General features: G+C 36.3%; 1 protein-coding gene and 1 pseudogene across 1 annotated transcript in view; one reads left to right on the plus strand and one right to left on the minus strand.

Annotated features, from left to right (window-relative positions):
• EFCAB5 (EF-hand calcium binding domain 5) overlaps positions 1-18,460 on the minus strand; it is a 176,022-nt gene that overhangs the window by 129,266 nt on the left and 28,296 nt on the right. Inside the window, exon 5 of the mRNA XM_041725260.1 lies at positions 1,250-1,826. Within this exon, the coding sequence (XP_041581194.1) occupies positions 1,250-1,826 (577 nt within the window). The remainder of the gene's footprint in view (positions 1-1,249; positions 1,827-18,460) is intronic.
• LOC121473142 lies at positions 4,787-6,444 on the plus strand (annotated as a pseudogene).

Genomic DNA, 18,460 nt, shown 5'->3' on the forward strand with positions numbered 1-18,460 from the left:
ACTGAACACATACCACTTTTGCACCAACATAGAGTAAAAGAATCATTAAGTGAAACCATTGTAAATCAGGGACTGACTGTATACTTAAAAGTCTCAGTGATTTTTTAGAAAAAGATTTTATTTATTTATGAGAGACACAGAGAGAGGCAGAGACATAGGTAGAGGGAGGAGCAGGGCCCATGCAGGGAGCCAGTTGTGGGGCTTGATCCTGGGACTCCCGGATCATGCCCTGAGCCGCAGGCAGACGCTTAACCGCTGAGCCACCCAGGCATCCCACAAGTCTCAGTGACTAAAGCAATGCAGCGTGGTGCATGAACAGGGAGATAGTCAATGGGATAAGATAGAAAAATGCAGAAGTACACTCTATAATATATAGGAATTTAGTAATAAAGTTTCAAACAGCAGGGCAAAATAGACATTGTTGGGATCACTATGTAGCTATTTGGAAAAGGAAAAAGTTGAATTCATATCTTAACATCTTACACTAGGATAAATTCCAAATGGATCAATACTTAAAATGGGAATTAAAACAATAAAAACTCCAGAAAGAAAACATGGGAGGATTCTTTTGATATCTTGAAAATAACAAGGACTCAAAATCCAGAAGTCATAAAATGAAAGTAAATAAATTCAATCACATAGAAATAAAATATCTTCTGCATGACAAAGAGGTAAATGGCAAGTAAAAAAAAGATAAAAGGAAGAAATTTAAAATCTGTACTTGCATTTGCTCCTGTATGTATAAATAAACTGGAAAAATCCACTGAAAATGAAGAACAGTCATTATTTATGTCAGAGGTGGAGTACTGGGTAGATGGAAGATAAGAATGGGACAGAAACTTTTCATTGTATAACTCTATACATTTGGACTTTTGAACCAAGTGAATATATTGCCTAACCCAAAAGTTAAATTTTTTATTTTTTTTATTATTTTTTTTCAAAAGTTAAATTTTTTAAACGTCTCTACTCTCATATAGCTTACTTTGTAATGCAAGGAGACAGATAACCAAATAAATATATACTTTGAATCATTGAGATAACTAAATCCATGAATTCAAGAAAATTGTTTAATATGCTTCATTAATCTTCATAGCACCTCGTAAATAGTGAAGCACATACTAGTAGCTCAATACATACTTCTTGAATAACTACAAAATTATGTATGTCCTATTTGTATGATTATGTTACTGTTTTACTTGCTTTCAATGTAAGAATTTAGATCATTAACTAAAAATACAACAAATTGTACCTGTTGCCGACAGTGTTGGGAACATGTATCTTCAGGTCTTCTGTGACATCCTTCATCACTCTTTGATAACCAGACATTCCTGAATCTTTTATATAATAAGGATTGTTTCTCATTAAGTATTCCCCCAAATGATTATTTGGATTAAACTTGGTTGTAATATCACCTTCTGCCCAAAGCTTCTTCTTTTCCACTTGCATTAACATCTTTTCCACTCCAGGAACTAAGGTAGGTAAAAGTTTGTCCAGCAAATATGCACGACTGTCCAATGTCATGCTTTCAGCATTAAACCACTCTTTGGCCAAATTATCCCTAGGGAGGTTTTTTTCAGCCTTTTTTTCTAGTTCTTTATTCAGGTTATCCTTATCTATTATTTTCTGCTGCATTTTCTGGGCTCTTGCCTCCAATCTTTCAAAAAAATTTTTCTTCCATGGCTGTTCTAGCTTTGAATTCAGCGCAGTTGGATCTAAATTGAAGATCACTTTTGCAGGTTTTCTAACCACAAAATTCTTTGAGACTCTAGTGCTAGAGTCCTTTATTGAACAAACTGAAGTTTTTGACTGCCCTTCCAGGTGTATTTCTGAGGAGAAAGAAAAGTGAAACATAAGAAACATGAGAAGTAGATTTTAATCTATGTTACTTTAGAATATTATTAGAAAAAAAGATTTTTTACATCCATTTACATGGTATATCCAAACATAGCTGAAAGTAACACAAAATCAGATAACAGTGATTTTCACCATAAAAACACTGTTGACTTAATCAGAAGTCATTCAACAGCTCACTGCTTTTCATTAAGTACCTAGCCTGTTTCTATTCTTTTTCGTTTTTTGTGCTTGTACCTGAGGATTACAAGGTAGCTATTGCAGCTCCCAGAATCACTTCTTTATGGGAAAAGAGACTTGAGAACAAAAGGGTTTTCTCCTTTTGTGGTTCTGTTTTATTATATAAGAAGAGAATATCCCTGACTTTCTGCTCCAAGATTTTCCTTTATGTTTCCTTGGCCTTATTAAGTTGCATATCTACCCCTAGATTAATAACTGGTAAGGGAAAAAGGGATTATGAACAGTTTTAACTAATCATAATTTATTCCTTCATGCCAGGATTTAGAGCAAGTTCCGGATATCGAGTGATTTCCATATGCTACAAAATTGAGGCTCAGTTAGCAGGCAAAAAGGTGAGGAAATGTCTGCTAAGTAGGCAGTGAAGAGTCTACCGCATATATTTAAATTTAAATATATTTCTTCCCACTCTCATATATCCAGCCTCTTTCAGGTTTTCATTTTAAAAATGCAGTATTGAGGGTGGCTCAGTCAGTTAAGTGTCTGCCTTAAGCTCAGGTCATGATCCTAGGGACCTGGGATCGAGTCCCATGTTGGGGCCTGCAGCCCCCCTGCTTGTGTACTCTCTCTGTCTCAAATAAATAAATAAAATCTTACAAAAAATAAAAATGCAGTATTGAGATATTAGACCAAGATAGTGGAGTGAGAACAAGTACTTACATCCCTTACATACCAAAATTTATAGAAATTACAAAAGAGAGAGAGAGAGAGAGAGAGAGAGAGAGAGAGAGTGTGTGTGTGTTATTATAAAAATAAGAAAACTGGCAATCATGAAAGTGGTCTACAGTAGTCAGAAATTTTGAAGGTCTCTGAAAAAATGTAAGGAAGGTAGAAGTAGATTGAAGAAACTATAGGACTAAAAAAAATACAGGTGAATATCACTGTGAAATTTGGGACCAGCTTTGAGGTACCCCAAAGTTTTTTTTTTAAGATTTTATTTATTTATTCATGAGAGACACACAGAGAGAGGCAAAGACATAGGCAGAGGGAAAAGCAGGCTCCATGCAGGGAGCCCGATGTGGGACTAGATCCCCAGACCCGGGATCATGCCCTGAGCTGAAGGCAGATGCTCAACCGCTGAGCTACCCAGGTGTCCCAAGGTACCCCAGGTTTAAAGAATGTAGATGTAGGTAGCAGGAGAATGACTGACCATGTGTATACCTTCATCCCTATTTGAGCTAATCATTAGGCATCAGAGGTATTCACCCCTGCACTGGGACAAGGGGGTTTGGGCTAGAGAGGCAGGATAATGTCTCTACACAGAAAGAAAATGAATTGTTGACAGACTTCACTGTCTGTATGCTTTATGCCTCCTCCATAATCACTGGCAGCAGTGTGCAGAAAACAGAAACTTCATCTACAGAAAAGCAAACACGGATTCCCAAATGCAAATATAAGTACACATATAAGAATCACTAAATATTTAAACTACCTCCATGACTAAATCCAACAAATACAGTAATTGATACTACCCAAGGAAATACCATTAATAAATGTAAGGAGTCTCTAAAAGAATTGTAATTAATATCCTCAGAGCAGAGAAATCAGAAGAAATAAAAAGAATGTTATTAAAAAATACAATTAAGAGAGCTTGAGCATCTCATGCTCAGATCTTGATTTCTAGTATCATTCTCCAAACAAACAGACCGACAGACAAACACTACAATGATTAGGGTACAGCAAAGGCACACAGCAGCCAACTGAAAGAGCTCCTAACCGCCAAAGATGGAATGATTTGAGCAATGTAATAAAATAGCATTGGATTCTAAACCAAGTATAAATATCTATAAATCTGCATTAAGTAAACAAATGGGGGAAAACAGACAAATCTCCTATGCAGAAGTATTCCAAATAATTTAGGTAGGTACTCTAGGAGGTAGAGCATAACTCTCTTCTTTTAAAAATTATTTATTTATTTGAGAGAGAGAGAAAGCATAAGTGGGGGAAAAGAGGAGGGAAAGGGAGAGAAAATCTGGAGCAGACTCCTGGCTAAGCACAGAGCTCAACACAGGGCTTGATCGCACAATTCCAAGATCATGACTTGAGCCAAAACCAAGAGTCAGACACTTAACCAACTGAGTCACCCAGGTGCCTCAATTCTCTTCCTCTTAAGTATAGGCTCTGCATAGTGACTTCTTCCAAAAAGTACAGTATGGAAAAGGGGGAAAAATAATAACTTTTCAGTGGACAAACCAGACAAAATCTATCTCAGCCAAGTGATCAAGACTAACATCAACAATGGAAAGTCATGTTGATAGCATATATAATATGCTAAATAGAATATGAGAAGAACAGCAGTTATCCTCTGTAGTCTTCCTCCCCAAAATCCATAACCCCATCTAATCATAATTTAAAAATCAGACAAATCCTAATTAGGGAATTTCTACAAAAATATCTGATAGTGGGGCACCTGGGTGGCTTAGTGGGTTAAGCGTCTGCCTTCAGCTCAGGTTGTGATCTCAGGGTCCTGGGATAGAGCCCTGCATACTGATGTCCCTACTGGAGGGGGAGCTTCTCCCTTGGTTTCTTCCCCTCCTCCCTCCTCATGTTCATTTGTGCACTCTCTCAAGTAAATAAATAAAATCTTTAAAAAGAAAAATATCTGATAGCACTTCTTGACATAGTCAAGGTCACCAAAAACAAGGAAATATTAGAAACTGTTAGAGCAAAGAAAACTCTAAGAAAACTCTAAACAGACATGGCAATTAAGTATAATATGGTATCCTGGAATAGTAAGAGGACACTAGATAAAAACTAAGGAAATCTAGGTTGCCTGGGTGGCTTAGTTGGTTAAACAACTAACCCTTGGTTACAGCTGGAGTCATGATCTCAGGTTCATGAGATCAAGCCCCATGTTGGGCTCCACTCTCAGTGTAGAGTCTGCTTCAGATTCTCTTTCCCTCTCCCTAGGTCAGGGAGATTGACCCCTCTCCCCACTCATGAACTCTCTTGTTCACTCTCTCTCTCAGAGAGAGAGAGAGAGAGAGAGAGAGAGAGAGAATCTTAAAAAAAAACAAAGGAAATCTGGATAAAATATGCTTATTAATTGTGACAAATGTGCCACTTTAATACAAGGTATTAATAATAGGTATAACTGGATGTGGGATAAACAGGGACTCTCTGTATTATTTTCATAATGTTTTTATAAATCTAAAAGTATTCAAAAAATAAAAGTTTATTTTAAAAAAGAAACTAGGGGTGCCTTGGTGGCTCAGTTGGTTAAGCAGCTCAGGTCATGATCCCAGCATTCTGGGATTGAGCCCCACATTGGGCTCCCTGCTCAGCGGGGAGTCTGCTTCTTCCTCTCTCTCTCCCTGCTGCTCCTCCTGCTTGTGCTCTCCTCTCTCTATAAATGAATAAATAGAAATCTTTTTAAAAAAGAAAAAAGAAACTTAACAAACCAAAAAAGAAAGGGAAATCACTTGGAAATTAAAAAGAATCATTGCTATCAACAAAACCATAAACACACTGCCTTGAAGATCAGCAAGCTGGAAGACCAGGCCAAAGCAGATAAAAAGGTCAATGGAAATAAGAGAATGGAGGATAGATCCAGAACTCTTAATATTCGTCTTATAAAAGTGTTTAATGGACTGAATCAAGACTAGAGAAATAAGGAAATATTTAAAGAGATAATGCAAGAAGATATTTTACTACTGAAGAAAGATACAAATCTTACCAAATGGAGTTTCTGTTTGGGATGATGAAAAACCTCTGGAACTAGACAATGGTGATGGTTGGACAACACTGTGTATTTACTTAATGACAGTGAATTGTACACTTCAACATAGTTTAAATGGTAAATTGTACATTATGTGCCTTTTACCATTATTTTTTTAAAAGCACCAAATAACAAATGCAAGATACATGATTAAAATACAAAAGTAGTCTTTGAGAACAATGAAGCCAGACCTACAGCAGAGCTCTGGTCACCTGGCTCAGCTCCTGACTCACCTCAGTTCACTCACTTGGAGAAACAAGTCTGTCAGAAGGTCCACCAAAGCCATGGCTTTTAAGGACCTGGGAAGACACCTATGGAACCAGAGGTAGCAATTCACCAAATTAGAATTACTCTAGCCAACCACAACATAAAATCTTTGGAGAAAGTCTATGCTGCCTTACTTGATCAGAGGCAAAAATGTAAAGAATCTCAAAATGAAAGGACCAGTTTGGATGCCTTGAGAATCACTATAAGAAAAACTCATTGTAGTGAAAGTTCTAAGACTTGAAGATCACTTTCAGATAAGGATACATAAACAACTCACTGATTTGCACAGCCCTTATGAGATTGTTAGGCAGATTACTTCTATCAATACCGAACCAAAAGTTGAGGTAGAAGTCACCATTACAGATGCTTAAATTAACCTTTTAAATAAATTATTAGTTGTTAAAATTGATTATTAGTTGTTAAAAAACCAATGATAGATTTATATATATATATATATGATATATATATGAGATATATATATATATATCCTAGGTATTAGCAATAACTGTTTAAGTATATAATTTTTTGAAGTTTCTTTCTACAAAACTGGAGAATACCTAGAGATAAACCAAACAAAAATGTGTCAAGACCAATATGAAAAAAAAAACTATAAAACTTTTGGTATTGGCATAAGGATAGACATATGTAAATATAACAGAATTGAAAGTCTAGAACTAAACCCATATGTCCACGACCAACTAATTTTTTTAAATTTTTATTTATTTATGATAGTCACACACACAGAGAGAGAGAGAGGCAGAGACATAGGCAGAGGGAGAAGCAGGCTCCATGCACCGGGAGCCCAACGTGGGATTCAATCCCAGGTCTCCACGATCGCGCCCTGGGCCAAAGGCAGGCGCTAAACCGCTGCGCCACCCAGGGATCCCACGACCAACTAATTTTTGACAGAGGTGCCAAGATCATTCAACGGGGGATAAACTGTTTCTTCAGCAAATGGTGCTACAAAAACTGGATATCCACATGGGAAAAAAAATGAAGTTGGACCTCTAGCTCCTATCATATACAAAAACTAACTATCCCTAATAGACATAGAGAGAACATTCTACCCAACAACAACACAATACATATTCAATTCAAACACACATGGGATATCCTTCAGATAAATCATATGTTAGGCCACAAAACAAATCTCAACAAACTTAAAAACATAGATATCACATAAAGTATCCTCTCTGACCAAAACAGGATGAAGTTAGAAATCAATAACAAAAGAAAAACTGGAAAATTCACAAATCTGTGGTACTTTAAACACACATTCTTAAACACCAATGAACCAAAGAAGAAATTACAAGGGAAATAGAAAATTCTTAGAGATGAATGAAAATGAAAATATAACATACAAAACTTATGGGATACAGTGAAAGCAGTGCTCAGAGGGAAATTTATAGCCATAGTGACTACATTAAAAAAAGAAGACCTCAAATCAATAACCTAACTTTACATCTTTTTTAAGATTGATTGACTGATTTAAGAGAGAGAGAGAATGTGTGCACGCACATGCATGCACATAAGGGAAGGGGCAAAGGGAAAGAATCCCCAGACCGACTCCCTGCTGAACATGGAGCCCAGCTCTGGGCTTGATCTCACAACCCATAAGATCAGGACCTAAGCTGAACTCTAGAGTCAGACACTCAAACAACTGAGCCACCCAGGCACCACTGCAAACCTAACTTTACATCTCAAGGGACTAAAAAAAGGAGAGCAAGATAAACTCAGAACTGAAACAGAAGGAAGGAAATAATAAAGAGTAGAGTGGAGATAAACAAAACAGAAAATAGAAAAATAGTAGAGGAAATCAATAAAGCCAAGTTAGTTCTTTGAAAAGGCCAATAATTGATAAACATCTAGTTAGACTGGCAAGGAAAAAGAAAAGACACAAATAAGCAAAATAAGAAATGAAGGTGGGAACATTACCACCAGTCTCAAAGAGATAGGAATAATAACCTAGAATAAGTGGACAAATTCCTTGAAACAAAAAAATTATCTAAACTGACTCAAAAAGAAATAGAAAATCTCAACATACCTATAGCAGGTAGAGACTGAATCAGTAATCAGTGCTCTCCCAGCAAAGAGAAGCCATGGACTGGATGGCTCCAACAGTGTAATCAAACATTTAAAGAATTAAAATCGGGGGCCCCTGGTGGCTCAGTCAGTGAAGTGTGTGATTCTTGGTCTCTGGGTTGTGAGTCTGAGCCCCATGTTGGGTGTAGAGATTACTTTTTTTTTTTTTTTGTAGAGATTACTTTTAAAAAATAAAATCTTAAAAAAGAATAAACATAAAGTAAAATAAAATCAATCCTTACCAAGCTCTTCCCAAAGAATGGAAGGGGACAGGATGGTTTCTAACTCATTCTATGAGGCCACCATTAATCTAATACCAAAAGCAGATAAAGACAACACAAGAAAAGAAAACTGCAGACCAATATTCCTTTTGAATATAGATGCAAAAATCCTCAACAAGATATTAGCAAATCAAATCCAAGAGCATAGTAAGAGGGATATTCACCATGATCAAGAGAAATTTATCCCAGATATGCAATTGTGATCCAACATAAGACAATCGGGGTCATTCATCACATTAATAGAATGAAGGGGAAAAAAAACCCACGTAATCATCTCAATTGACATAGAAAAGGTATTTGACAAAATCCAACATCATTTCATGATTAACAACAACAACAACAAAAAAAACCCTCTCAGAAAACTAGAAACGGAGGGGAAATTCCTCAGAATGATAAATGATATTTATTTAAAAACCCACAATTAACATCATACTCAATGGTGAAAGACTGAAAACTTCCCCTTAAGATCAGGAAAAAGACAAGGATACACACTTTCACAGCCGCTATTCAACATTGTACTGGAAGTTCTAGCCAGAGATATTAGAGAAGAAAAAGAAATTAAAAGTCATCCATTTTAGGAAAAAAAAAGCCCTATATTTACAGATGACATGATCCTATATATAGAATATCTTGGAAAATTCACAAGAAAGCCACTAGAGCTAATAATGAATTCAACTTGCAAGGTTGCAAGATACAACACCAACACACAAAGTTAGTTGTGTTTCTGTACAATAGCAATGAACAACCCAAGAAGGAAATTTGGAAAGCAATCCATTTTCAAAAGCACCTAAAAGAATTACTTAGGAATAAATCTAACCAAGAAGAATAAAGATATAAATGCTGAAAACCACAAACTATTGATGAAAAAAATTAAAGAAGACAAATAAATGAAAAAAATCCTGTGTTCATGGATAGGAAGACTTAATTTGTAAAGAGGTAAATACTACCCAAAGGGATCTATAGATTCAATGCAATTTTATCAAAATTCAACAGTCTCTTTCACAGAAATGGATGAGCTGATCCTTGCTTTCATATAGAATTGTAAAGGGCCCTGAATGGCTAAAACAATCTTGAAAAAGGATAAACTTGGAAGGGGTGCCTGGGTGGCTCAGTCAGTTAAACAACTGCCTTTGGCTCAGGTCATGATCCCACGTCCTGGGATGGAGCCCTGAGTCAGGCTCCCTGCTCAGCAGGAAGCTTGTTTCTCCCTCTCACCACTGCTTGTGCTTTCTCTTGCTATCTTTCTCTCTCTCTTCCTCTCCCCATCTTCTTTTCTACCCTCTTTCCTTTTTTTCTTTCCTTCTTTGGTAAAACTTCCTTGACTTCCGGCACTATAGATTAATTTTACCTGTTTTTGAACTTCATATTAATGGAATCATTCAGCATGTGCTCTGTTGTATCTGGTTTTGCCCAATAATTTAACTACTTTTATCCACATTGCATGGCAGTAGTTGTTATTCACTGATGCATAGTATTCTATTGTATGAATATACTATACTCTTAAAATTCAGTCCACTGGTCATAGACATTGGAATAGTTTCCAAATTTGGCTAGAACAAAAAAGAAGCTGCCATAATCATTCTCCACATGTCCTTTGGTAGGTGTATAGATTCATTTCTCCAGGAGTATAAATGCTGAAAATGAGGTATGTTCAGGTTTATAAATAGTGCCAAACAGTTTTCTGAAGTTATACCAATTTAGATTCCCACCAGCACTGTATGAAAATCCCTGTATTCCATAACTTTGCCAACATTTGGCACTGTCTGCTTTTTAAGTTATTCTGTTGAACACATAATTTTATCTCGTGATTTAAATTTGCATTTCTCTGGTGACTCATGAACTGGAACACATTTTCCTCTATTTATAGGCTATTTGAATGTTCTCTTTGATGACGTTTCTGTTCAAATCTACTGTCTATTTTTCTGTTGGGCTTTCTTATTGATTTGTAGGAGTTTTCTATATAGTCAGTTAAAAACCTCTGATGAACAAAGATACAGTAAATATCCTTTCTCAGATCCTGCTTGCCTTTTCATTCTCTTAATGGTGATTTCTGATGAACAGAAGTTCTTTTTTAAAAAAAAAAAAAAAAAGATATATTTACTTATTTTGAGAGAGAGCAAGCAAGCGGAGCAAGGGGGAAACAATCTTTCAAGCAGACTTCCTGGAGAGGACAGAGCCAGACATGGGGCTTCAGCCGACAACCTACGAGGTCACGACTTGAGCTGAAAACAAGAATCAGAGGCTTAGCCAACTGAGCCATCCAGACACCCATGAACAGAAGTTCTTAATTTTAATGTCTATTTCCCAAGTTTTTCTTTTATGTACAACATTCTTTGTGTTCTGCTTAAGAAATCTTTGCCTACTCTCAAATCATGAGAATATTCTCCTATGCATTTTACTAAAATGATTTATTGTTTTATTATTCACACTTAGGTCTAAAATATATAGAATTTATTTTTGTGTGTGGGGTGAGGTAGGACTCAAAATACATTTTTCATCATTTCTGAAAACACCTCTTGTTTTATTTTTTTAATTTATTTTTTAAAGATTATTTTTATTTACTTTTTAAAGATTTTATTCATTTATTCATGAGAGAGAGAGAGAGAGGCGGGGACACAGGCAGAGGGAGAAGCAGGCTCCCTGCAAGGAGCGGGATGTGGGACTCGATCCCCAGACTCCAGGATCACGCCCTGCGCGGAAGGCTGGCACCAAACCACGGAGCCACCCAGGGATCCCCCACCTCTTGTTTTAAAAGTAGGACTTCCAATTGGACTATTCTGTTCCATTTGCTTCTCTATACTGATGTCATTATCATGCCATCTTAATTTTTGTAACTCTGTTACAAATCTTGATATTTGGTGGTATAAATCCTTCCACGTTGTTGTTCTTCAAGATTTCCTTGACTTTTTTGGGTCCTCTGCATTTCCACATACATTTTAGAATCAACATGTCAATGTATACACACACAGACACATATATAGAGAGCCCTGAGAAATTTTGATTAGAATTACATTGAATCTAGAGATCAATTGAGGGAGAACTACTATCTTAACAATTATATTAAGTCTTGTAATTCATGACATGAGTAAGGTATATCTTTTCATTTATTTAAGACAGCTTTAATTTCTCTTGGCAAAGCTTTGTAATTTCAGAATAGAAGTTTTGCTCATTTTTGGCTAGATTTATTTCTAGATATTTAATGTTTTTGATGTTATTAAAATGGTATTAAAATTTTTTATTTTCTAATTATTTCTTGCTAATATGTAGAAATATAATTGTTTTGTGGGTTTTGTTTTATTTCTTAAAGCCTTTACTTTGAAACATGATGGAAAAATCTTACAGCTACACACAGAAAAGTAAGACATGATCACAGTTGAAAGTGAAGACAATATAACCAGAAAGCTTTAATGCCTGTCAGCAAATGTTTAAGAAAAAGTTTTGAGTGTGACAAGCAGGGCTGAAAGGAATGGTAATTAGTGTTCTTCTCCTTCTTCAAGAGAATCCACATCAACCGCCTCATAATCTTTCTCAAGGCCAGCTATGTCCTCATGGGTTTCAGAAAACTCTCCACCCTCCATGCTTTCACCCACATACCAGTGAATGAAGGCATGCTTGGCATATATTAGGTCAATCTTATGGTCCAGGTGGGCTCAGGCTTCAGCAATGGCTGTGGTGTTGCTCAGTATGCACACAGCTCACTATACTTTGGCCAGGTCTCCACCAGGTACCACAGTAGGAGGCTAGAATTAATGCCAATGGGGCACCAGTCCACAAACTGGATACTGCAATTGGTCTTGATGGTGGCAATTGGCAGCATTGACATCTTGGGAAATCACAGGCAGCAAGCCATGTGTTTTTTTAATGACAAGGGTCATATTTCACCATCTGGCTGCCTGGCTCAAAGCATCCAATGGTGATCTGTGCTACAGAAAGCTATTCATGGTAGGCTTTCTCAGCAGAAATGACAGGGGCATATGTGGCTAGAAGGAAGTGGGTGCAGGGATTGGGTACCAGGTTGGTCTGGAATTCTGTCAGATCAACATTCAGGGTTCCATCAAATCTGGCAGAAGCAGTGAGGGAAGACACAATCTGGCTAATAAGGTGGTTAAGGTTAATGTAGTTTAGGCATTCAATATCAAGGCTGCTTCTTCTTCTTTTAGGAGAGAGTCAGTGAGCGCATGTGCATGTGCGTGTTTAGGGGGGCAGAAGGAGAGAAGCTTTCAAGCAGACTCCCTGGTGAGGGCAGAGCCAGATGCGGGGCTTGATCCCACAACCCATGAAATCATGACCTGAGGTGAAATCAAGAGTTGAATGCATAACCAACGTGAGCCACCCAGGTGCCTCAATATCGAGGTTTCTGCAACAGATGTCATAGATGGCCTGTTGTCTACCATGAAGACACAGTCAAAGTGCTCTAGGGTGGTGTTGGTAGTAAGGACAGTTGTAGGGCTCAATTACAACAATTGTGGAAACTTGAAGGGCTAGGTAAATGGAGAACTCCAGCTTAGAATTCTTGCCATAACTGACAGAGAGATGTTCCATCAGTATGGAGTTTGGAGGTGAACCCAGAACCAGACCTGTGCACTGGTGAGCCAGTTTCTGAATTCAGTCCAAGACAGGGCCAATGATCTCCCTGCCGATGGTGTAGTGCCTTAGGGAAACAACTTCTTTGCCTGTGATGAGGCGCTCAGGGTAAAAGAGCTGGTGGTAGGTGCCAGTGTAGACGTCATCAATGACTGTAGGTTCCAGATCTACAAAACTGCCCTGGGCACATGCTTGCCAGCACCCATCTCACTGAAGATGTTGAAGAAATAATCTCCTTCCTCAATGGTCTTGTCACTCAGTATCTGGCCATCAGGCTGGATGCCATGTTCCAGGCAACAGAGTCCCCAGCATGCATTGCCAATCTGGACACCAGCCTGGGCAACATGGATGAAGATGTACTTATGCATGATGGCTCCAGGTAGCAGGCACAGGTGACAGGAGCAGTCATAGGGTCCCAGTTACCATCCCTCACAAGCTAAGAGTTGAGGTAAGTAATGCATGAAAGTTATTTTTTGTATATTGACTTTGTATGCAGAAACCTTGCTAAATTTATATTGATTGCTTTATTCAATTATGTTATCAGCAAAAAAAGAGACATTTCTATCTTATTCTTACTAATTTTTATAACTTTTATTTCATTTGTATTCTTGCACTGGCTAAAACCATGTATTTTTTTAGGAGGAATGATCTGTTTTTAACACACCTTTAGAAATTAAGACACATTAATGCAGGGACTCTGTCTCCCAGAGGTTAGAACAGTGTCAGAAATATAGTAAGAACTCAATTACTTGATAAATGAATAAATGTTGTGTTAAAAAATATTATGGACATTGGAATCACAGATACCAGGGTTCAAATTCCAGCTCTAATCTTTCCTAGCCCAGTAATTTAGAACAAGTTACCCAGTTTAGACTCAGTTCCTACCTCTGTAAAATGGAAACAATAATTATACTTTACAAGATAGTCATGAGAAAATTATAAATGTGTATATATGAAATTATATACTCTAAAACATCTATAGTTATTTTTTAAAGATTTTTATTTATTTATTCATGAGGGACACAGTGAGAGAGAGAGGCAGAGACACAGGCTGAGGGAGAAGCAGGCTTTCTGCAAGGAGCCCTATGTGGGACTCGATCCTGGATCCTGGGATCACGCCCTGGGCCAAAGGCAGATGCTCAACCCCTGAGCCACCCAGGAGTATAATAAATAATTAATTTAAATTTATTTAAATTATTTAAATATTTATTTAAAGTATAAATAATTTCTGTTATTATTTTTATTGGCTGGACTCACACAGAGAAAATGTCTAGAGTGAGAAGAGGACCAAGAAATGAATCTTACACAACATTTAAAAAATAACACACATGTTTATTAAAATCAGGGTTTTTTTGTTGTTTAAGTCAGGATGTTATTGCTGCTGCTCAAAGGTCATTGCATGACTTATAAGTCTTATGCAACATTTTTAAAGAATAGACAAAAAGAAAAGGACATGGGAATCTGAGGAGTGACTAAAGAGTTGGGAGGAAAATAGGATAGATTAGAATCATAGAAACCACAAGAAGAGTTTCAAGAAGGGTGTATTATTAAAGACCTTTTCAATTTCAAGCAATAGAAATCCATCTCATATATCTTAAATTAAAAATATAAAATATTAGTTCATATAGCTGGAAAATCCAGGAATATAACTGTTTTCAGGAATCACTGAAATCTACCTCTAGTTTCTAATTTGCTCTGTTGAATTTTTAGGCAGGTTGCCCTCAGATATTGATAAAAATGGTCAGCAGCAGCTTTAGATTTTCATATATATATATATATATATATTTCTTTATAATCATTGATTTTAAAAATTTGCCATTAAAATTCCAGTTTTAAAAAATCTGGCTTAAGGCTTTAATTGACTTGGTATAAATTATTTGCCAATTTCTGAACCATTCACAGCATTGAAGGGGTGGTGAATATTCTGATTGATCAAGTTTGGATCACCACCCATCCCTAGAAATAAAAGGATGAAGCCAGCCACATTTAAACCAAATGGATTCCAGAATGGGAGAAGATATTTGCAAATGACATATCAGATAAAGGGCTAATGCCCAAGATCTATAAAGAACTTATCAAACTAAACATCCAAAAAACAAATAATCCAATTAAGAAATGGGCAGAAGACATGAACAGACTTTTTTCAAAGAAGACAAATAGCCAAGAGACACATCACAACTGATAAATTATTGAACACTACATCTGAAACTAATGATCCACTATGTGTTGGCTAATTGAATTTAAATAAAAAAATAAAGCAAATGGATTAAGGACAGAAGGGTGGTTTCCCAAAGAGATGTTGGACAGACAAAAAAATATTACCATTACAGAGGAAGTGGTCAATAGTGTCAAAAATGCTGCAGAGAAATCAAATGATATAAGAAGTAGAAGGTATATTTACCATCCAGTTATTCTTCATGACCTTAGGGCAATTTCTGTGATAAGAATGGAAGGAACTAGGACTTCAGTGGTTTGAAAAGGGACTTGGAGGTGAGGTATAAACTGGAAAAGTGGACAATTATTTCAAAGAATGTGATTGTGAAGGGAAGGATTTTTCTTTACAGTATGATAGTCTTGACTATATTTAGAGAGTGAAAGGAAGGAGCCAATGTAGAGAGGAAAACAGACACTACAGGAGAGAGATTAGATGATGGTCCTTAGGATCTGAGGAGAGATGAGAGATTGAGATAAAAAATATGTAATAAACTTGGATGAGGTGTTTCCTACACTTACTGGAGGGCATTCCCTCTAATAGCCTCTATTTTTTGTGGAATAAAATAAATATTGTTAAAACTGACAAATGGTGTGATCATAGGCTTGAATGTGCATAATAAAAGTTTGAAATAATCATTATGGAGGTGTAAGGAAGCATATCACAAACAGATAAATGAGTTTCCAAGTAACATAGAAAGTCCATCTGAGATGGAAGACCACATATTTCTGTTGGTGTTAGCACATTAAATTGTATGACTTTTTCCTAGCATAACTCTGGGTTCCCAGGACCAAGCTAACTCAGGCTCTGAACAATAAGCTATCCATTTTAAAAATATATATTTATTATTATATATAATAATATACATATATATTGGCGTTGAGGTGATTGGAATGAAAAACTTAATGGCAATCTTTAAGTTTTTTTCTCACATGGCCATGGAGATGGAATATTTCAGGCCTTTTCAAATATTACCCACTAGTCAATTTGCCTCTGTGTGTTGAAAAAGATACCAGTGCCTAGCTCAACCACAATAGGATCAGCGCCATGTATTGTTAAAGTCTTTTGCTTTTGTTACTTCATGGATGCAGAAGAAAGGAAGAAATAGATATTGAAATTATTTTTATACACATTATTTTTAAGATAACCAGAAAGTAGTTATTGATTCATGCCTCAATAATTAATTCCTCTCAAAAATTGTACTAGTGCAATAAAAGGGCAAGGGACCAGAACCTCCATATTATAGAGCATGTTTAAAAAATATCTTATTAGTAAATATTTAAGACCTATAAGTATAATGATGACATAATAGGTAGTCATGTATCTACTCTTAGTTTAAAAAAGAAATTACCTAAATATTAAAGCCTCTCATACACCCCTACTTTAATAGAAACTCTAGTCTGAACTTCATGCTTATCATTTCTCTGCATTTGTTTATATTGTATCAAAGCAGTATAATATTGTTCTTCTTGCTTTTAAATTTTGTAAAAATTATTTCATGCATGTGTATTCTGTGACCTTTTTAATACTTAATATTATGTTTGGAAAATTCATCTCTATTGAAAAGTGTAGCTCTAGTTCATTGATTTAAAATTTTTTTATTTTAATTCCATTTAGTTAACATACAGCATTATATTAATTTCAGGTGTACAATATAGTGATTTGACAATTCCATATATCACCCAGTGCTCATCAGGACAAGTGCCTGTTTTAATCCCCATCACCTATTTCACCTACCCTCCCCACCCTTTCCTCATTTTTTTTTCCTCATTTGTTTTATTTCTTAAATTCCATATATGAGGGATCCCTGGGTGGCGCAGCGGTTTGGCGCCTGACTTTGGCCCAGGGCGCGATCCTGGAGACCTGGGATCGAATCCCACGTCGGGCTCCCGGGGCATGGAGCCTGCTTCTCCCTCTGCCTGTGTCTCTGCCTCTCTCTCTGTGACTATCATAAATAAGTTTTAAAAAAAATTCCATATATGAGTGAAATCATATTGTATTTGTCTTTCTCTGATGGACTTATTTCACTTAGCATTTTACTCTAGCTCCACCCATGTTGTTGCAAATGGCAAGATTTCATTCTTTTTGATGGTGGAGTAATATTCCGTTATATATCACATCTTCTTAATCTATTCATCTATTGATGGACACTTTGGCTACTTCCGTAGTTTAGCTTCCGTAGTTTAGCTAAACTTCATGGAGTTTCAAATTAGTGTTTTTGGTTTTGTTTTGGGGGTAAATACCCAGTAGCAGACTGCTGGATCATGGGGTAGATCTATTTTTAACATTTTGAGGAAGCTCCATACTGTTTTCCACAGTAGCTACGCCAGTTTGTATTCTCACCAACAGTACACAAGGTCCTTTTCTTGCATCCTCGCCAACACTCATTGTTTCTCGTGTTGTTGATTTTAGCCATTCTGACAGGTGGGAGGTGATATTTCATTGTAATTTTGATTTGCATTTCCGTGATGATGGATGACGTTTATCATCTTTTCATGTGTCGACCATCTGGATGTCTTCTTTGGAGAAATGTCTGTTTATATCTTCTGCCTATTTTTTAATTGGAATATTTGGGTTTTGGATCCTGAGTTGTATTAGTTCTTTACATATTTTGGATACTAACCCTTTATTGGATATGTCATTTGCAAACATCTTCTCCTATTCTGTGGATTGCCTTTTAGTTTTGTTATTTCCTTCACTGTGCAGAAGTTTTTATTTTGATGTATTCCCAATAGTGTATTTTTTTCTCTTGTTTTCCTTGCTTCAGAAGACATATATAGAAAGAAGCTGCTACAGCCGATGTCAGAGAAGTTACTGCCTGTGCTCTCTTCTAAGACTTTTATTATGGCTTCAGCTCTCATATTTATGTCTTTCTTCCATTTTTAGTTTATTTTTGTGCATAGTGTAAGAAAGTGGTCCAGTTTCATTCTTTTGCATGTTGCTGTCGATTTTCCCAACACCATTTTTTAAAGATATTTTTTCCCATTGGATATTCTTTCCTGTTTTGTCAAAGATTAATTGACCATATAATTGTGGGTTTATTTCTGGATTTTCTGTTTCATTGATCTATGTGTCTATTTTTATGTTAGTACCATATGCTGTTTTGTTACAACTTTGTAATATAATCTGAAGTCCAGAATTATGATGCATCTCCAGCTTTTCTTTTCTTTTTCAAGACTGCTTTGGCTATTCAGGGTTCTTTGTGGTTCCATAAAAATTTTAGGATTG

This window comes from Vulpes lagopus, chromosome 12 (genome assembly GCF_018345385.1).
Source record: "Vulpes lagopus strain Blue_001 chromosome 12, ASM1834538v1, whole genome shotgun sequence".
NCBI classification, from domain to species: domain Eukaryota; kingdom Metazoa; phylum Chordata; class Mammalia; order Carnivora; family Canidae; genus Vulpes; species Vulpes lagopus.